Source organism: Arvicola amphibius, chromosome 1, assembly GCF_903992535.2.
Source record: "Arvicola amphibius chromosome 1, mArvAmp1.2, whole genome shotgun sequence".
Taxonomy (NCBI): Eukaryota; Metazoa; Chordata; class Mammalia; order Rodentia; family Cricetidae; genus Arvicola; species Arvicola amphibius.
In genome coordinates this window covers 61087353-61105225 of record NC_052047.1, presented here as the reverse complement: position 1 = coordinate 61105225, position 17873 = coordinate 61087353, and the positions used below count along the sequence as shown (strand labels likewise).

The window sequence follows — 17873 nt, the reverse complement described above, 5'->3', positions numbered from 1 at the left end:
CTTTTGTGGCAAATGTGGCAGATCTTTCTGATACTCTGTGTGTGTATCCTATGTCTCTACTAAAACGTTGGTCTTTCTCTAGCATGGTTTAGTATTCTCTCCCCTCCCTTAAGATTGTAGTAGCAACAAATCACAGGTATTGAACTTGTGGCCTTGGCATATGGCTCGGGATGGCTTGTTCTGTTGCAGTGCTATGCAGTTCAGATGTAAGAAAGCACACACAGCCATCAGCTGCAGGTGGAACATGGCTTTCCTGTGACGCTCTAGACAAGGGAGTTTTCTTTGCCCTATGTGGCATAGAAAAACCAAAGGCCTGGACTCCCCTACACTCTGTCAGCTGCAGCAGGCATGCATGCTGACAAACCACCCATGCTACTGGCTTAGCTATCAACCTTTCACGAGGTAAGTGGTCTGGGTGACCTTATGGGAAAACAAATGCAGGTGAAGTAACTCACCACATAGCTGTCAGCTTTTTTGTGTCAATTGGGCTAAAATCCAGCAAGGTTCTTTGTTTTCCATCAGGGGACCTTGTTTAATAAAGACCTAACAGGTCAGGTATTTGCAATAATGAAAAAAAGGTAAGATTCGGAGTGAATTTTTTTTTTCAGACTGACCTTTAAAATTTGTTTTTCTTAGCAGTGCACAGATCAAACTCGGGACCTTAGGTCGCGCTAAGCCAGCATTCTACTTACTCAACCACACCTCCAGCCTGGCCTTGGCTCCCGGGGTTCACCATAGGCTCAGCCAGCAGGAATTGAAACAAACTGCTGGGCTGAGGAATGGGTGATTTCTCATACTCCCTCAGAATTTGTGTGTGGGACAAATGGATTAGAGCCTGTCAAGGCATGCTTCCTGTCTTTAAAAATCATTATTTATTAAAAACGTTGAGGCATAGTTTCTAATGCACACTTTGTTTCTGCTGTGCAATGGGAGACTGGAGAGGGGATGTTTGGCTATTCTGACAAAGCCCACGGGTGTTCTCCAACGCTGGGAAGAGTTTCCTGTCAGTCAGACCAGAGGACCCTCGGGGGCGTACCTTGAGGTCTTTCCCCTCCAATTGTGAGGAGGCTTTTCACTGGGAGGTGACATGTCTGCCCTCTGGTGGCCAGTGCTGTAACCAGCATTCTCTGCAAAGAGACTGGTCCTCCCTTTCTAGTGTTTAGGGCTCCCACTTCTAGCCAGGGTGCTGGTTTCTGGAGAGGTGATTGGGGAAGGGAGTAGAGCACAGCTGTGTAAGCTAATGGACCTGGACTTGACTATAACAGACCTGGACTTGACTATTTTGGTGTCAAACCTTGAAGAATCTAAGGACACAGTGTTACGTGAAGTTGAAGCTGTGCTTCTTAGAGAAGGAGAGGTTTTAGAGGTCTGTTTGAGATGTGCAGGAGCAGCTTTTTACCACACTGTTAGACCCGATTGTTAAATGGGCAAGGATTTTGTAAGCTTAGACATCATTAAAAATGGATCATAGAATTGTACAGTTAAGTCACGTCGAAACAAAGATAAGGAACACAAATGCATGCATTGCTTCCTGTGTGTTATTGTATGTACCATTGAGGTGATTTCCCATGCTATGAAATGACATCTCTTCCAATTCCATGGTCATGAGCCCTCCAGTACTTGAAGACTGGCATGTTGGGAGTATTTCCATGAAGGGGAATGTTACACAATCAGAGGACTTATTGTTTTGCCACTTGTCCAAACTTAAGAAAGTTTTAGAGAAAGTGTTAAGCAAGCACACCCTATTCTACTTGTATAATGCTCATAGGCATTATGTTCTAAAGAGTGTGCCTAAGGAAACAGACGTCTAGAAAACTAGTTTTCAGCTTAGTTAGGAAATATTCCATGTTGTCATACCCTGGAAGCTGTGATTTAGCTGTGGATGCAAGAACTTGGCAAAAGTCAATCAGAGCTGGGTGTGGTAGCTCAAGTCTGTAATCCCAGCACCCAGGAGGTAGAAGCAAGAGGACCTTAAGTTCGAGGCCAGCCAGGGTTGCAGAATGAGTTCAGGGGCAGCTGGGCTACACAGCAAGACCCTGAAACAGTGAACCGGAAAACAACTGTCTCTATGAATTTGGGGTAAGGGATATTTTATCTCTCGTTCTTGCTTTACAAGTGTATGTTGTGCTTCTCTCCATCAGTAGCACAGTGACCTCATTGGCATATGTGTTTGAGTTCTCTTCTTTAGATACCTGACTGTTTGGCATTTCCCAAGGCTTGTGAGTTGAGAATTGAGTCTTGCTGTTATTATCAGAGAACTGCATAACTCGACACAAATTGTTTGGTCTCCCTGGGCTACTTCTCTCCTTATCTGTGATCTTTTGAAAGATGAGAAAATGAGACTCATATCACAGGGACCAAGATTTTGTCTCTTAATAGGAGACACAAAGCAGGGTGGCCACAAATGGGGCCTGTGACATCACTCAAGTTGAGTATAAGCCTGTCACTTACTGAACAGCCTTGGTGACTTAAAAGTTAAAATGCAGATTATGAAATCTAATTCTTTGGGGTTTTAGGAGTGAAAATATTTAGTTTTCACCATAGACAGTGGTTCTTAACCTGTGGGTCTCGAACCTTTGGGATTTGAACAACCCTTTCACAGGGGTCACATATCAGATACCCTGCTTATCAGATGCTTATATTACAATTCATAGCAGTAGCACAGTTATAGTTATGAAGTAGCAGTGCAGTCATTTTGTGGTTGAGGTTGACCACAACATGAGTAACTGTATTAAAGGGTTGTAGCATTAGGAAGGTTGAGGACCACTGACCTAAGCTTCCATCCAATTTGTGCTGAACACAGGTGGTACTGGTTACCCCTGAAGTGTTCACATGCAAACACTCCCAGAAAGAGAGCATCCATGTAATGGCCTATAATTACAGAAATGGACTTGGAGGAAAATTAGATAAAACTTGGCCTCAATCACAAAATTTATTGTGTCTAAGACTTTTATGAGCATTAGCATTTTGTGTCTTGATGATTAATTATGGAGGAGTCCAAAGAAGCGACTTAAATAATCCCAGTGGCTAGTCATGTCCACTTGGCAGAGCCTGCCGGAGAAGCATCTTCAAGTCCATCATAGCCTTCAGAAATTAATTGCAGCAATAAATTACTGAGGCCATCCTTGGGGAAGCAGTGGGAAGGGATCATGTTAGGCAAAGCCAAGGTTGTTGCAGGAACCTAATGGCTCTCACATCCCATCGGATAAAATCAGAAGGCAGCGCATTTAGGAACAAGCCTTTCAACAGCTTTCATGCTGGGACCAGTGGGGAAAGTGAGATGGAGCAATTCCTCCAGCCCAAGCCAGGAGGGAGGTGTTTTTGGCTGCCTTGCATGTGTCTGGATGAAGAAGAGTGGGCAGGCAGGGTAAAGCGATGGACGAAGATGAGGCAGGGCTGGTATGGATTCACAAACCACTAGCGAACACAGACTTCTGCTTCCACAGCTGAGACATGATGGTCCAGTCAAGGAATAAGATGCAGCTGGATTTGGAAGGATTGGGCCCCAAATTACCAGAGCCTTTTGAGTTGTCCCTGTGCTGGTCCCTACCCAGTGAGACTGAGGTTCTGCATCATCCCTGGGTGGTCCTGTGGCGTTAGTCAGGGTGATGATGTTTATCTCTACACTGTTAACACAGGCTAAGTTCTAGAAGGAATGCTATAAATAACACAGGCTAAGTCCTAGAAGGAATCTCATAAACATTTCCCCGTCTCCAGCATGGTGTCTGTCACATGTTTGCTGTGTGGAAATAATGTCATGAGCTATGTACTCTGTGACTGAAGCCTCTGGCTCACTTTTTAACCAGTTCGGCACAACAGAATAACTTGCATGCTAAAACCCAAACTAGGTAGACAGGAGATGGTTTCAGCCTGTAGTAGGAGTCAGGGGGAGGGCGGTATAGCCTGCAGTAGGAGTCAGGGACTGTAATAAGGGGGCAGGGATCCAGGATGGCCAGTGTGGAACCGCACTGGAGGGCAGCCATCACCACAGTGCTGTGGGTTTCCTCTGATGCCGTCCCCAGACACCTTGTCGTGTAGTATTGTTGATGTGAGAACTTCAGCTTAGGTTCCTGAGTTACTTTCAGGTCTTCTAGCTGAGAGCAGCACAGTCAGGATTTGGATCCAGGATCAGTTGCTCCCAAAATCCAGTGTATAGCAAGTCACACTGTGGCTTTTAAGCACCAAAAAGGTTGTTTTCCTTCCCCAAGTCCATTGTCCCACATCTCAGTTCCATGTCCCTTGCTCCTGAGACTCTTCTGGGAGACACACAGCTTCTCCCACTGGGAAGTAGTATGGTTTTCTTTGTCTTGTATAGCTCCCTGGCATGCAGAACCTTGGCACGCAGTAAGTTTGGAAGTAGAGCTCTCCTGGCACAGCTGCTGTCATCAGTGTGGATATCCCCTCTCTTTTAAAAATCTATCCTCTGGCTGGAGAGAGAGCCATGTGTAGTGTGGGACTTGGGCCTGACTCAGCAGCCTGAGAGCTGACCACATTTCAGGTGCTGAATGCTAGTGGCTAAGTGGTTGTGAGATCAGCCTACTTCAAGCTAACCCTTGTCCAGCTTTAATTCCCCATCACCATTCCCAGGGAATTCTGAGGTAATAGCTTGATGCCAGACCCCCATGGATACTGATATATTTTTGGATGCTCAAGCTTTTTTTATTAAGTATCATAAAGTTTCTGTATGCCTGTCTAACTTCTGTTATAATTAATTTTAGATTATTTATAACACCTAAAACTCTATCAGTAGTGGCTTATGGTATTGTTGAGGGAACAGTGACAAAGGAAAGTTTGTATGCTCCAGTACAGACTTAATTGTTCAAGCATGCTCACAGCCAATGGCTAAACACACTGGCATGGAACTCAGAGGACTGATGCACAAGGGAACTTTAGTATACTGGCTGTGTATGCCTTTCCTCCGAATTGTGATAAAGGATATAAATTAGAAGATCTAAGTAAAAGGAGAGAGTGCACGGCTGCCATTCTTAACCCTCTGCCAATTCCCCAGAGGCTTGAGGGAGAAGAGAGAAGAGAGGAGAGAGGCAGGGGATGGGGAGGAGGAGGATAGAAGGGATTTATATTCAAAAACCTTCTTTTAAAGATTGAAGAACATTTGCCCTAAACAATGCTTGTATCCATGTGGCAGCTCCCTTCCTCAATAGCCAAATTATGGAATCAGATTAAGTGACATTGTGGTATTATACACAATGGAATATTACTCAGTTGTAAAGACCAGGATCCTGTCACTTGGGTGAATGGATAGAAATGGAAGACACCATGTTAAGCAAAACAAGGCAGGCAGAACCTAGATTTAAGTGTGTATATGAGTGCATGTGTGTGTGTTTGTGCGTACCTATGTGTGCAGATGTGTATGTGCGTGTGCATGTGTGCATGAACCTGTACATGTATGATGGAACTAAGAAGGAGACCATGAGAGAGGAGGAAGAGATCTTTAGGGAGAGAAAGAGCAATTATTAGCATGTGACATGAACACAGAAGGGGTCCATTGCAGGGAAGAAGGAGGCTAGAATCGGGAGGAAAGGGCCTTTGGGGAATGGAGAATAATTAGAACCACTATAATGACACATATACATGAAAGTACCGTAATTAAAACCATTTCTTTGTATGCTAGCTTAAGAAATTGATTTTTAAAGGTCTTGTTAATGTGTGATGTTTACTTTAAAGCATTAGTTTTGAATCCAGCATGGCACTGATATTTGTGTTGATTTTGTACCATGGGCTGTAATTGAAATAAATTTAAATCCAACACAAACACAAGTCAGCCTCTCATTTCTCTCTTATCAATCTGTGAGCTAAGGTTTAGTATGTTTAAGTATGCAGTTTACCGGATACCCAGTTCCATTGTGCTTTGTGTTGCCACCTGCAGCCACTAGGGCACAGTACCACCCACCTGTTCTCCCCTGGAACTGAACAGTTTGGAGGAGTGGGCTGTCGGTACAGGAGCTGCAGGTGACTGAAAGGCAACGCTGTCCAGTGTCCCAGGGAACATCTGGTGAATACTGCGCTGATGATCTAGGCTCTGACTCCTTGCTGGCTAACCCCGAGCAGCACCTCAGCACGGGCCACCAGGGCCTTGAGCCAGATTGACTCCAAAGTGACCTCTGATTGTTTCAGCATCCCAGTCCCTTTAGTTGCAAATTTGCGTGATCCCTCTGGAGGGCACTGTGTGGAATCTGGTCTGCTGCTTTCAACAAGCCACGCTTGTATTTCTGGATTTACTCATTCAGCTGCTGAGTATAATTCTTTTTCTTGGATGGTTTATTGTATTTCTTTATAAAGTGATTCCTGAATAGAGTATGCATGTCACTTCAAAGACAATTGGTTTAGCGTTGGAGTTTCGTTTACATCCCAGGCAGGAAGATGTACACTGGGGCTGCGTGTGTTCTTGGCTTCACCGCTCCCAGGAAACTAAGCCCTGACTATTGGAAAGTAACAGCTCTCCTCGGAAAAGAGGCGTCCTCTGGATCTGTGGTTATTGCTGGTGGGTCATCACACACAGCTTGGGTGGTAATGACTTTACCTCCAATTAAAACTTTTGTTCATTTTCAGGAGAAAAAAAAAACCCTTCCTCCACCTTCAGGGAACTCAAGGTCTCGAAATTTGACGCTTTCTGGGTAATGATTGGAGGAAAAATGACAGGAGGCATATATTTACATAAAACTGTAGCTACTTGGTGAAAAATACCACCATAAAATCCCTCTGTTCCTGAATCGATGGGTGTGGTTCCTTTTCCCTGTGACATTTTGTGAGAATAAATTAGCTGAGAATATGTGTTGGCATCAAAAATACAGAGTTTTGTAATGAACACAAATCATCCTGGCATTTACCCTCCATGTGCCTGATCCTAAAAGTAGGGGGAGGTCTGTATTTATTTTCTCCCCTCTGTTGGTAGTACCTGAGTGTCCAGGGTGACGGTGGAGATCATCAGTTCTAGAAGTGTGGGAAAGGACTATAGTCACAGAAGAAGCTTCGAGAATCCTGCCCTGCCTTCAGTGAGCCTGAGATGATACTGGGGGCTCACTTTGAAAAAGCAGTTAGGTCTTTGTAGCCATTCACCTTATCTGCTTTTCTATTGCTGTGATAAAACACCATGATATTGAAGGAAGGGATCATTTGGTTTTATGTTCCTGAGGGATAAGAGTTTATCATGACGGGAAAGGGATGAGCATAGGGAGGCTAGAGTAGCAAGTTGAGAGGTGACACCTTGAGCCACAAGCAAAAAGGAGAGAGAGAGAGAGAGAGAGAGAGAGAGAGAGAGAGAGAGAGAGAGAGAGAGAGAGAGAGAGAGAGAGAGAAGCTAGAAATGCTCTTAGTCTTTCAACTGTCAAAGCCTGCCAACCTTTCTCCAACAAGGCCACATCTCCTGAGCCTACTCAAAAAGAGCCTTGACCTGAGGACCTAGTAGTCAAATGTCCAAGACCCTGGGGGACATGTCATTCAAACCATCACACCATGACATCAGCCAGCATCCTCTATAAAACAGACAGTACCAGCACATCCATGAGAAGCAAACCCATGCCTTCTCCCTGAGGATTCGGTCTTCTATTTTGATATGTGAAATTAATATTCCACGGAGAACTACCAAGAATCTCAGAGGTAAACTAAGATTATCTCTATTTTCCTTTGGGTTTTGCTTTTTCCTTTCTCTATTTTACTGTTTGAGATTTTCTTTTCTTTTCCATATCTTATGAACTGATGAAATATTAAGGAAGTGACCTGCCCAGACAGATGTACAGCAGCCACTGAGACTGTTCTGCTGTTTCTTGTCCCAGGACTCATTTTTCATCACAGGAGTAGAGTGTGCTGTTCCTGAAGTCTTGTGCATATTGAATGATCAGGCCATGGCTTGTGAGTCGTTGGACTTCTGTTCCCTGTCTCTGTCAGGAGAAGTGAAAAGGCTTTTGCACGATACACCTTAGTGTTTAAAGAGTGAAAGCAAATCAGCTGATAGAATGAATTGTAATTGAGTAGACAGAGAAGCTGTCCTTAAAGGACCTAAGAAGCCTCAGTAAGACGGCTTCTCCATGTCAAACCAGGGTTCAGGAAGGCGACAGAGTCAGATAGGAACCTGTGAGGCTAAGCTGGCTGTGGATGAGCTGTGGAATGGAGGTATTAGAACCCTCCCTGCCCATGTGTGATGGGTCTCCCAAGTGGCCATACTGAAACAAGTGGGCATCAGCCTGCTTGCTGTTGATCTTGAAGAGGTCTGCTCTCTTCAGGAATGATAGGCACCTTGCTGAAGGCCTCACGGCAGCCAGAGACTGGACCCAGGGCGTTGCCCTTGCTTTGCACATCCTGCTCCCTGCTGCGAGCATCCTTCTCTTCCTTCACTGTGCCATCAGCATTGTGGCCCCAAGTAGGCTGTGCTGGGAAGCCAGACAGGGATTGAGGGGGGCTGAGCATTTACCTCCCTGGTTCCTATCATGGTTTATATCTTTTTTATATTAAATGTCCATCAAAGACTCATGGGTCATGGGTCTTTTGTCAGCCTGCAATACTATTGGGGAGTTCTGGGGACCCTAGGAAGGAGAAAGGAGTTAGGGGAGGAAGTTAGGTATTATTGGGCACCTGCTTTTGCTGGGAATAATGGTACTCAGCCCCTTCCTCTCTCCTTACTTTCAAGACATCTTCAGATCATGAGATTTTCCTCTAACATTCTCTCTCCTCTTGATGCTCTGCCTCACCACAGCCTCAAAGCACCAGTCACCCAGCTGTGGTCCGAGATCTCTGCAACTGTGAGCAAAGGCAACTTCTGCTCCTTTGAAGTTGGCTTTCTTCGAGATTTTTGTTGTAGCAATGGGAAACGAACACAACTTTCTTCCTGGGTGGTCTCCCCACTATAGCGCTTGCCCCTGTGGCTTTCAGTAGCTCCTTCTCATCTCTTTGGGCCTAGGGTGAGGATATCCCACCCCTTGGTCATGTTAACCCTGGATCTACACTACGATTCTATACCCAGCATACTTCTGTAAATAGTTCCTTGGTAAGTAAACTTTCTTAAATTACCCAGCTTTGTGGTCATCGTCGTCTCCTATAGGGACCTGTAGTGCTGTCCTTCCTTATTAAAGGACATGTTGGGATTCATCATTAAGCACGTGAATGGTAAAGCTGGTGGGCTTCAGTTATTGGGGACTGTAAATCATAGACATCTTTTTCACGGGACATCATAAGGGACAATGGGGTCAGGGGGAAATGATGAGACAGGAAAATGATGAGACCCATAATAGATAGGATCCAGCTGAATTTCTCCAGCTGCCCTTGGTTTGTGCTTCCAGCATCAATGGAATTGATTACTTCCTTTCAGGCTTGTACCTGTGCTTCTGTCGCCAAATTGAGTAGTTTTGCCTCAAGCTCTAAAGCCCATTTTCATAGTCATTAATCAACACTTTAAAATTAGATTCCTATCTTGTGATTTTTTTTCAGGGCATGTGCTTATAGAAATGACTTATTTGAATGCAATCCATATGTTTTTTTGAAACAATGCCTTTCTCAGATGATGTAGAACAGAATATGAGTTTTCCTAATCAATTTCTTTGCCAATAGGGTAAGGCTGTAAAAGAGTTGAGAAGCGTGCATGGTGGCAGAATAGGAGAGTCATTTCTCCGAGCATCATCAGAGCACCTGGTGTATGGGGGCCTGTGACCACAAGCAGAGCACAGGACCGGGGGAGCAGGGGAGATACTCCATGGAATTTTAACTTCTTCGAACCTTACCTTTAAAGCGCTGGCTTCTGACATCCTTAGAGATGGGCTTGTCCCTGTAAAAGACCTGTAAAAGACAATGTGGCACCATCAGCTCACACAGATCATGCCACAGCCACATGTCTATGGCCAGAGTCCTCAGCATAAATGCGCATGTCCCTGGGCCCACTGTTCTTAGAGACTGCTGTGTGCCGCCAGTAGACATTGGCTGACTATCTATAAATATGTGGATTGCTACCAGAGAAGACTGTGGTGTCCTGGGTGCTATTTGGCGTAAAATCTCAGGTTTGAAATCCCACTACCTCTTTCTGCCGTGAGAGATTGGGAAGGACATCTAGGATCTTAATGGTGTCAGCTTTGCATCTTTATGATAGAGAAAGGAGCCAGTGAGTGCCATTCTGTCATAATGGAGACTAGTGCCCACGGCTAGGGCTGTGGAAGCCACTGGGCAGGCACAGTGGAGTGTGACCTTTAGTGACAGTTCAGGTGATTCCACCTCATCTCTGTCACAAGCCAGTTGTGAGGGCATAGTGAGTCACGCAGCTTGGAGGTTTCCTTTCTGTGAAATGGAGGAAAACATACTGATTCATTTGAGGATGGTGTGTGTGTGTGTGTGTGTGTGTGTGTGTGTGTGTGTGTATGAGTATGTGTGTGTGGCAATGCTCCCAGAATATGAGGCATCACTATGACACAGAGTAACAATAGTGTCATCACTGGGGGTATAGTGAACTATTAATGGCAATGGGACTAGGGACAAAGATGATGAAGTGGCCATTGAAGTGCCAAGGCCTTGGAAAGCCTTTCTGCCCCGCTAGCACTGGACTTTAGTGTTTATCTTATCTATTGCTGACTGTGCTGGGCACGGTTCCCGAGGGGTCCGCTTCTCTTCCATGAACTCTGAGCCCCAGGCTTAGGGAAAGCTACGGTTGGTTGGAATAGAGTGCTGATTGGGTTTTTCTGAGAGCCTGCATGCCTTTTATGGAGCCATCCATTTCCGGTTGCTCCTTGGGGACCAGCTCCTGGAGGGCTTTTGGATGCTCTCTCTGCAGCCTGGTATTCAGTCTCCCTAGAGCCAGCCACTCACCATTCTTGCCCATACCCCATTGCCAGTTTGGTTAGGGCAGCAGGCAAGGCTCTCTCCACTTTACATGGATTCCGCGCGCTTAGGGTTTCCGAGTGGGGCTTCCTCAGTGCCCCTGCTTTTCTCCCCTAGGCCGTCACATTCTGTGACTTCTGATGAGGACTGAGATGTGTGTGTGTGTGTTGTGTGTGTGTGTGTGTGTGTTACAGTATGTTGATATGTGTGTGTTACAGTGTGTTGATGTGTGTGTGTTACAGTGTGTTGATATGTGTGTGTGTTACAGTGTGTTGATATGTGTGTGTGTGTTACAGTGTGTTGATATGTGTGTGTTATAGTGTGTTGATATGTGTGTGTGTGTGTTACAGTGTGTTGATATGTGTGTGTGTGTTATAGTGTGTTGATATGTGTGTGTGTGATGTGGTATGGTGTGTGTGTGGTGTGTATTATGTGTTGATGTGTGCGTGGTGTGTATATGTGCATGGTATGATGTGTGTGGAAAGTGTGTGTGTGTTGTGTGTGTGGTGCATTTTCCCTTGCACAATGCTAAGGAATATCCACTCTCCCACTGTAACAACTCAAAATGTCTCCAGTTTGCACCAAAAATCCTGGGAGGCAAAATCCTGCTGTTGAGAACTACCAGTTCCAGTGCAGCATGTTGTATGGGTGAACAACTGCTTTGCACACTTCTCCCAGACATGGAGACCGCCAGCTTGGGCCACTGTCTCCTTCCTTAGATTCTGGGTGCTTCCATGCTGAGCACAGCGCTTGGTACCCAGCAAGCGCTCACTGAGTAGAGCACTAGTGTAGGGCAATCGTTCGGAGGAATGGAGACAAGAAAGGGCCTCTGTAAGGGTTATTGAAGAGTCAGTCCACAGATAGTTTAATCTCTAAACTAATAAGAAACGGCCTCTGGAAATGAAGTTGTTAATTAGAAAGATAATCTACCCGCCACGAAAACGTCCCTACTACATCACTGATGGCTAAAGTAAAATTGTCTGAACTGAGGCTAAGGCCTTGCCTAACTTATGAGGGAATTTCCCTCCAGGTGACCATTTTTCCTTGTCTGCCCTCTCATGCATCTCAGTTGATTCACAGTGATGGATCGTGGTTCTGCTTTTGAAGAGACCTGTCAGAAAGAAGAAACTGAGGCAATGCGGAGGTGTGGACTCTAAGAGGGGAAGCTCAGATCTTGCCATGGCTGGGTTTTGAGATGGGGGTCTTATGTAACCCAGGCTAGCCCCAAATTTGTCATAGAGTTCAGGATGGCCTTGTTAGTCCTCCTGTTAAACTGTTGGCATTGCAGGAGTGTAGTGCAGTATCCAGCTTGCCATGGCTTTTAAAAAGCCAAATGAGGTATTTTTCCTTAGGAAGTATATGCTCCAAGCGAAGGTATGCATGCACGGGCATGCCAGGGAGTTTGAGGAAGGAGATCTCTGATCTTCTAAGTGCCTTCTATTCCTTCCAATTGGACCAGGCCTTTTCTGGGGTTAAAAGCATGCATCACCAAGCCTGGCCTGAATGGAGGATCTTTTATCACTAAAGTGGATTTTTCGTAACAGGGCAACTCTGTGATGGAGGAGTGTTTATGTGTTACTTTCATTATTAACAAAGAAAACTGCCTTGGCCCTTTAAGAACAGAAAATTAGGTAGGTGGAGTAGACAGAACAGAATTGTGGGAACAAGGAAGTAGAGTTGGAGAGACGCTTCAGGCAGTCACGATAGTGAGTCTCCATGCTGCTCCTCTCCGAGATGGATGCAGGTTAAGATCTCTCCTGGTAAGCCACACCTCGTGGTGCTATATAAATTACTAAATATGGGTTAAAGCAAGATATGAGAATTAGCCAATAAGAGGCTAAAACTATGGGCCAGGCAGTGTTTAAAAGAATACAGTTTCCGTGTAATTATTTCGGGTAAAGCTAGCCGGGTGGCAGGACGCAGCCCCGCCGCTTCCCTTTACAGATTGGCGCTCCAACGTGCTGACTAAATCCACTTAAAAACCTGAGAGGGCTTTAAATAAAGGAGAGAGAGAGTTTAACACAGCTTTTTGCTGTTTGCCTGGACGTGCCGTAGAGAGATTTCCTGTTTCGGCAATAGCGGCTGAGAAAAAGCTGAGTCACTTTAAAACGTGGCTTCCTGGTGCTGTGCTGCCAGTGCAAACTCTGGCTATAAAGCATTTCAGTGGCTTTTATGGACTGGATGTTTGTGTGCCCACTCGGGATCGGAAAGAAAGTACTCTGAGACCATGCCGATGGCTCACTGCTCCCTGCCTGAACCTGGGCAGATGGCGGAATCAGGCTTAGGTGAGCAGGAGAACATGGCGGATTTCTGCCGCCATAGAGAGATGTTTCCAGTCTGCGCAGTGCTCTGCGCATCTGATTTGGCTGTAACTTGGATGAAAAAAGTTTCTGTGCTGCATGCTCAGTTTCGGAATTAAACTGCTGAGTGCGGCTCCAATGTGGACTGCTGTGTGCCTGGAACTGTGTGCGGCTCAGGGGCACCAAATGACTGAGGCAGGAGCGGCTTTGGCTCTGCTCCGCCATGCTGAACTGTACTGATCTCAGGCAGGATCTATCGTAATTACCATGATAACAGCGCAGTTAAGGTTTAGACTTGGCTGTAAACAGGCGGTACATATTACCTGGCGCAACTTAAGTTTTTAAGAAGTGGTTAACCTTTTAAGAAGTGCTCCTGGATAGTAAAAAATTACAGATTCACAATAGAAAAGATTCAGACATAGAAGGCCTTTAAATGGCTCACGTAGGCTTAAAAGAGAGAAAAAAAATATAGAAAATAAAGTTAATGCCTTAAAAAGAAAAGGTTAAAGTCTTTAAAGAGACAGAGTACAGATAGTTATAGATTAAAAGAAGTAAAGTGATAGAGTAAAAATAAGCCACATAAAAATGGAAAATTCACAGAGAGTCTGGATTATGTATTTTGTTGTGTTTTCTTTGATTTTTTTGACTGTAAAGGAGCTAAGTACAGAGAGACATTTCATTATATGGGCTGCCAGTCTAGACCAAAATGGACATTTTAATGGTATGACTTCAGGATTTGGATCTAAGAACATGATGCTTTGGAAAAGAGTTTCTTCTTTTGTTTTCACAGAGGACGAGACTCTGTGGATTGCTTCTATCCCAATATGGTATGATAGACCACGCCCTCCTGAAAGGTTGCTGTGAACATCTTCAAAAAATTACTTCACTCAACTGCCAACTGAGAGGAACCTAGCACACAGGTTATACCATGAAAGACCTAAATAACAGCGCCCCCACTCAGCAGGAAGCAGTTTGGAGAGAAATAACTGCGCCCACATTCCCAAATATTGTTTATAAATGTTCTTTTACATTTAAAGGGGGATATGATATAGAGATGAATAATTTGCAATGGTATGGATTTTAAGGTCAATTTGTTATATGTATATGTATTTCTGATCTTGATTAAGGTATTGTGATTGTGTAGTTCATTTAAAAATGTAATGTATAATTAGGAAATATAGGTTGTTAATGGATAATCATTGATAATAGTTAAGCTTGTAGTTATGTTATTAGATTTTCTAGATATGTAGAGATATATTTCAGTTAGATAGACATTCTTCATATCTTTCAAAGACTGCAGAATATGGCATTTAATGTTTTAATAACTTAGGGTTTTTCATGACAATGAGACACGTCTGCTCCTGGCAGCACCAATCTACTTCAAGAGGAAGATGGGCATCGAAGAGGCTACTTATGGAGTTTGTTAGCCATTTGGGCAAGAAACTGCTCTTGGCTGGACTGTTGCATAAACTGGACACAAAGAACCCGCAGAGAGAGGACTGCTGAACTTGCCTAAAGGTGAGATGGTCTTTTGGGGTTCCTGATTCATTAAAGAGTCTGCGAGACGTTCTGCAGGACACAGCAGAAAGTGACTGAACTGTCTTTGGAATTTCCTGCTTCATGAAAATGTCTGCTGGATACTTACGGGCCTGTAGGCTGAAGATGGATGCCCCAACAGTACAGAGGAACTTTGGGTGACTGTCCAGGCAGCGAGTTGTCTCTGTCATTTCTAGAGTTTTATAAGTTACTTATTTCTTGTTTACTTAGGTAGCATTATATCCTTCTGGAGTCTTTGATGGAGTTGAAGAATAAATAGATAGTTATAGCTTTCCTTAGTTATGATAAAAGATAAAATAGATTTAAATATTGTAACTGTAATACTTGCTTGATAACTGTTTTGTTACATGTAATTTTACTATGTTAAAGTTAAAGCCTTTCTTTTTTGTTTAAACAGATAAAGGGGAAATGATGGAGGAGTGTTTATGTGTTACTTTCATTATTAATAAAGAAAACTGCCTTGGCCCTTTAAGAACAGAAAATTAGGTAGGTGGAGTAGACAGAACAGAATTGTGGGAACAAGGAAGTAGAGTTGGAGAGACGCTTCAGGCAGTCACGATAGTGAGTCTCCATGCTGCTCCTCTCCGAGATGGATGCAGGTTAAGATCTCTCCTGGTAAGCCACACCTCGTGGTGCTATATAAATTACTAAATATGGGTTAAAGCAAGATATGAGAATTAGCCAATAAGAGGCTAAAACTATGGGCCAGGCAGTGTTTAAAAGAATACAGTTTCCGTGTAATTATTTCGGGTAAAGCTAGCCGGGTGGCAGGACGCAGCCCGCCGTTCCTTCTACAACTCTGGCTTCTTTTTCTCTTCCCCCCATCCCTCTTTCCTTCCCATCATTCCCTTGTCTTTTCCCATTCTGCCATGTCATACTGCAGAGATTCTTTACTGATTTTGGCACCTGGATCCTGGACAACCAGACTCCAGAAGTATGGGGCAATAAATTTGGTTCATTATAAACTATCCTGTTTCCCATGGATAGTCTGTCATGTCAGCCCAAAACAGGCTGTTGTGTGGTCAATATCAAGAGCAGAGTCTAACGAGCAGAGTGGTCATGCCGCCTGGGAGAGCTGACGGACATGCAGAAGCATACTCCAGTTCACTGGTGACCAGTGTCAGGGAAAGAGAACCTGACAGTGACATGTCCCCTTCGTAGAAACCTGAGATCACACCAGTGAAATCCAGTGTTGCTGAGACTTCCTTGAGCTGAACATGGTTTTGTAGAGCTTCTGGAAGACCACACATCGACATGAGATGTGTGTGCCTTTTGCCTTGAAAACGTTCTCATCAGGTGTTGAGTATACCAGTCAGAATTCTACAGTGAGGAACTGCATTGCTGTGCAGCTCAGGCTGATGAGCCCTTGCTTATTTTGTGACTGGGCTCAGTGTGAAAAGAGAGGAGCCCGGGCATGTTAATGTGAGAAGGATTCCTTGTATGATTCCGTTTCCACAAGGAATACTGACCTGGAATGTATCGGAATATTATCACTGATGACATGCAGACCCGGAGTGAGTATTTTATGGACATCTATATATATATAGTATTAGTCATTATACATTTTATTAAAAATAAAAGTCTGCATATGTATCTAGTGCATTCTTATTTAATTTCCATAAATTTATTTCCATAAAATCATTTGCTGTTCCTCTAAATACCCTTTTAGGTCAACATGTAGAATGTTCCTGTCTGGTTTGTACAAGGATCACAGAGGTTCAGAAAGCCATGAGACTTCTCACTGCCCAGTTTGATGGTTGACAATGCTGGGCTGAGAATCTTGGTAAAATGATGTGTTATTATCAAAAAGATTCGTGTTCTAATTGAGGATCCGAAGAACGCAATGATAATTGGGTAAGGCATAAATTCTTTAGCCCGATGCCTGGCTCACAGTCAGTCTTCAGCAAGTGTAACTTTTCTTTGCTTCCAGGCTCCTCCAGAGGCCCATGATCCCGTAACTCACACTATTTAGCTGCCCTAAGTGTGCCCTACCCTGCTCACCATCTGTCATGGGTCCTTGGGGAAGGAGATCTGAGTAGCACCCTCCTCATGCCAGGTCCTCAGGGTCCCCCTTTACTCACCTCTTCCTGTCGCCTCATCCCTGCATTCCAGGATTGCTTCCCAGTGGGCACAGAAGCCTTGGGAGGTAACAAAAGGGGGGCCTCCATCATATCCTTGAAATAACGTGTATCTGTGGGGAAAGGAAGCTGGTAAGCCGGTGCCTTAAGAGCTGGCTGGATTTGGCACTTTGCCGCTTCTGGTGTGTTCACACGTGCTCACACTCATGGCGCCATCATAGTGCAGGTACTAGGCAAGCAATTCTTTATGGGGGGCAGGGTCCAGGGAGGGGGTGGAAGACAGGCAAAGTTTATCACAGCATATTACATGCTACGGCGGTGGTAGCATAGGCCTTTAATTCCAGCACTCTGAAGGCAGAGGCAGGCAGTTCTCTGTGAATTCAAGGCCAGCCTGGTCTACAGAGTGAGTTCCAGGACATTTAGGGCTGTTATACAGAGAAACGGTGTCTTGAAAAACAAACAAACAAAAGAGTAAGAGTGAACAAGGACCCAAGGGACTATTGTGGAAGAAAATATTCTCTAGTGTGTCCAGTGGCCAGAGGGATCAGTGTGAAAGAAAAAACAAAACCCCAAAACAACAGCAACGTAAACAAGACAAGCCACTTTCACAGAGGCTAGCCATCCCGCCTGCACTTGCCAGAGGAGGACGTGAAGGCAGACCTGCCTTGACGAGCCTCCATTTTTTTAATCTTCCTGAGAAATGCCACCTCTGAAGATTTATGCGATGCCACCTACTTTATTTTTTCCTTTCTGTTTATTTGTTTGTTTACTTATTAGTTTTGTTTCAGACAGGGTCTCCTATCATGGCTCAGGCTGGCCTGGAACTCACTGTATAGCTCAGATTGGTCTTCAGCTTGTGGCCATTCTCTTGCCTTAGCCTCCTAGGTGCGACTACAGAGATTAACTACTGTATCTGCCCCTGGAGCCCACCACACAGTGCCACCCCCTTTTCCTTTGGTATGTCCGTATAGCGTTTCCTGCATATTTATTTATCTCCTGATCAATTCTAGAATGGTGACAGCAGTGTGGATAGCCAGCAAATGCTTTCGAGTACGAAATACACGGAGATCATTGCCATTGTAATTGTTGTTGTTTTGAGTCAAGGTCTCATATGCAGCTCAAG

The 17873-nt window shown here is 44.5% G+C and overlaps 1 protein-coding gene across 1 annotated transcript in view; it reads right to left on the bottom strand.

The window, feature by feature from the left end:
• Clnk (cytokine dependent hematopoietic cell linker) overlaps window positions 1-17873 on the bottom strand; it is a 90284-nt gene that overhangs the window by 44870 nt on the left and 27541 nt on the right. Inside the window, exons 6-7 of the mRNA XM_042054985.1 lie at window positions 16754-16863; window positions 9732-9786 (exon numbers count right to left, since the gene is read on the bottom strand). Of these exons, the coding sequence (XP_041910919.1) occupies window positions 9732-9786; window positions 16754-16863 (165 nt within the window). The remainder of the gene's footprint in view (window positions 1-9731; window positions 9787-16753; window positions 16864-17873) is intronic.